The sequence below is a fragment of the Lycium ferocissimum genome, chromosome 7 (genome assembly GCF_029784015.1).
Source record: "Lycium ferocissimum isolate CSIRO_LF1 chromosome 7, AGI_CSIRO_Lferr_CH_V1, whole genome shotgun sequence".
NCBI classification, from domain to species: domain Eukaryota; kingdom Viridiplantae; phylum Streptophyta; class Magnoliopsida; order Solanales; family Solanaceae; genus Lycium; species Lycium ferocissimum.
In genome coordinates, this window is record NC_081348.1 from 48,870,780 (window position 1) to 48,872,852 (window position 2,073).

A 2,073-nucleotide genomic window follows, 5' to 3' on the forward strand; every position below is an offset into this window, starting at 1 on the left:
TTTTTAAGAGTTCGAGCAACATAGGCACTAACCTACATTACTCCCAACTCTTGAAAAATATTATCGTGTTCGTGTAAGATTCTCCCAAAATGCACTAGTTTTTACTGATCCGACACACATCCATCAATATTTTTTAAAAGTGGGAGCAACATAAGCATAACACGGGCCAATTCAACAAAAAAAAAAAAAAAATCTACCTAGGCTCGAGAGTCATTTTGGATCTCGAGGGTCCAACTTCTCTATTTCGAATGTGAATTTGGACATACAATCTCTAAGTTTTTTGAAAAATAATTTACATATTTAAAAACTACATAAAAAATAACTATAAATCACAATAAATAACAATTTAAACTATTTAACGAGCATACGAATAAATCGGTAAAAAAAAAAATTCTTGTTTGACTATCAAAAATCGAAAAGCTTCACATAAATTGAGACAAATTGAGTACTATTTTTGAAAAATCTAACACGCCCCTATATTTTTGAAGAATCTGAGCAATATAACTAAACACGCGCCAATTCACAAAAAAAAAAAAAAAAAAAAAAAAAAAAAACCTAGCTAGGCTCCTCATTATTCAATTTTGCCATTATTCCAGATCTCCATGAAAGCTTGAACAATAACATCATGATGAGAACTTGAATTGAGCTTTAAAAAACAATTCAAAAGCTCATTCAAATCATCACATGAATAAATCTCTTTTTCCATTATCATCTGCAACATGGATTGCCTGAAATCCTTAAACGGATCATCAGAATCCTTAACGACAGCAACACTTCCAACAATCTTGGAAGGCAAATTATTGCTACTTTTAATATCAACCGTTTGATCAAAATCAAGTGGTGGAGATGGTGAATCCAATGAGGTGGAAGTGTGATCAGAATTAGAGCTTGAAATGGGCTTGGGTTTGGGCTTTGAATCGGGTTGGATTATGTCTGATAATTTGGGTTTGCCACAACCACAACCTGTTACATTTGAAGTTATGTAGTTCCATTTGTTCTTGTTTTTTGAAGACATTTTGAAGAAGAAGAAGTAGTGTTTTTGTTGAAGAAAAAGAGAAAAGAAGAAAGAACATATAGAAAATTAGTTACCGTGTGGATTCATATTAAAAGATATACTAGAGCCCGTTCGGATGGGCGCTTTCAGGGGTGGAGGTACATGGTGGTGAGGTGTTAACCTGAACATTCTTAGTAAAAAATTATAGTGTATATATGATAAATTTTTTATGTTTATATAGATATATTAACTTTTGAAAGACTTAAACAAATGCAAAAGAAAAGATTAGCTCAAGTGGTCAGGGTGTTGAAATTATCTTCTAGCAGTGTCACAAGTTCCATCCCAGGATAACATAGTTTTTTATATTTAGCTTTTTTTTTTTTTTCAAATCCCCTGAGTGAAAATTTTGAATTCGCCACTAGGCGCTTTTGACTTACAAGCCAAAAATTAAGTTAAGAATTTTAACTTATGGCTTATTTTTATTGTTTTGACGGTAAAATAAGTGCTTAAAATATTTTTTTTATTTTACTCAGACACTATAAAATTGCTTGCGCACTTAAAATAAGCAATATAAACAGGCTCTATATATACGCTACTGGATTTTGTATATTTGTCATTTTTGTTTTTTGTAAGTACAATTGGAGGAAAAAAGGGATTGAGTTTTTTTAAAAAAAAACTATGTCCCTTTCTTTTACGTTTTGTCTAAGGACCCGGAAGAGTGGGGAAGGGATATGGATGAAGATGGGATTTGAGGAAGCTAAATTCTTTTGAATTTCTGAGGGTTTCGATTAGATAATAATTTTGGGATAAATATGTATTATTTAGTTTGTATTTGATTGTTTTGATGCAAGTATTTTTGAGATTATTTATAACACAATTATGATATTATTTTTATATCAATTTATATATATATATTGATCCCGAGATAAAACATAAGATGACACATTTGCTCTTTCTGAGAAGCTCCTCTCAAAGTCTTTAGAGAAAGATAATATTAAATTTGGAAAAAAGAGTTCACACAAGTTTATTGAGTGTAAATATTTTATAATATATTTCATATTTAGTTTAATAAATTAGAC

At 30.3% G+C, this 2,073-nt stretch overlaps 1 protein-coding gene across 1 annotated transcript; it reads right to left on the reverse strand.

The window, feature by feature from the left end:
- Positions 1-538: 538 nt before the first annotated feature.
- On the reverse strand, positions 539-1,144 carry LOC132062934 (transcription repressor OFP6-like). The gene has a single exon (XM_059455397.1). The coding sequence runs from the start codon at positions 1,013-1,015 to the stop codon at positions 572-574; it is 444 nt and encodes a 147-aa protein (XP_059311380.1). The 5' UTR covers positions 1,016-1,144; the 3' UTR covers positions 539-571.
- Between the last annotated feature and the right edge of the window lie 929 nt (positions 1,145-2,073).

Bases quoted from the DNA above. Each gene is read 5' to 3' on its own strand.
- LOC132062934 (XM_059455397.1), bottom strand. From the start codon at position 1,015: ATGTCTTCAAAAAACAAGAACAAATGGAACTACATAACTTCAAATGTA.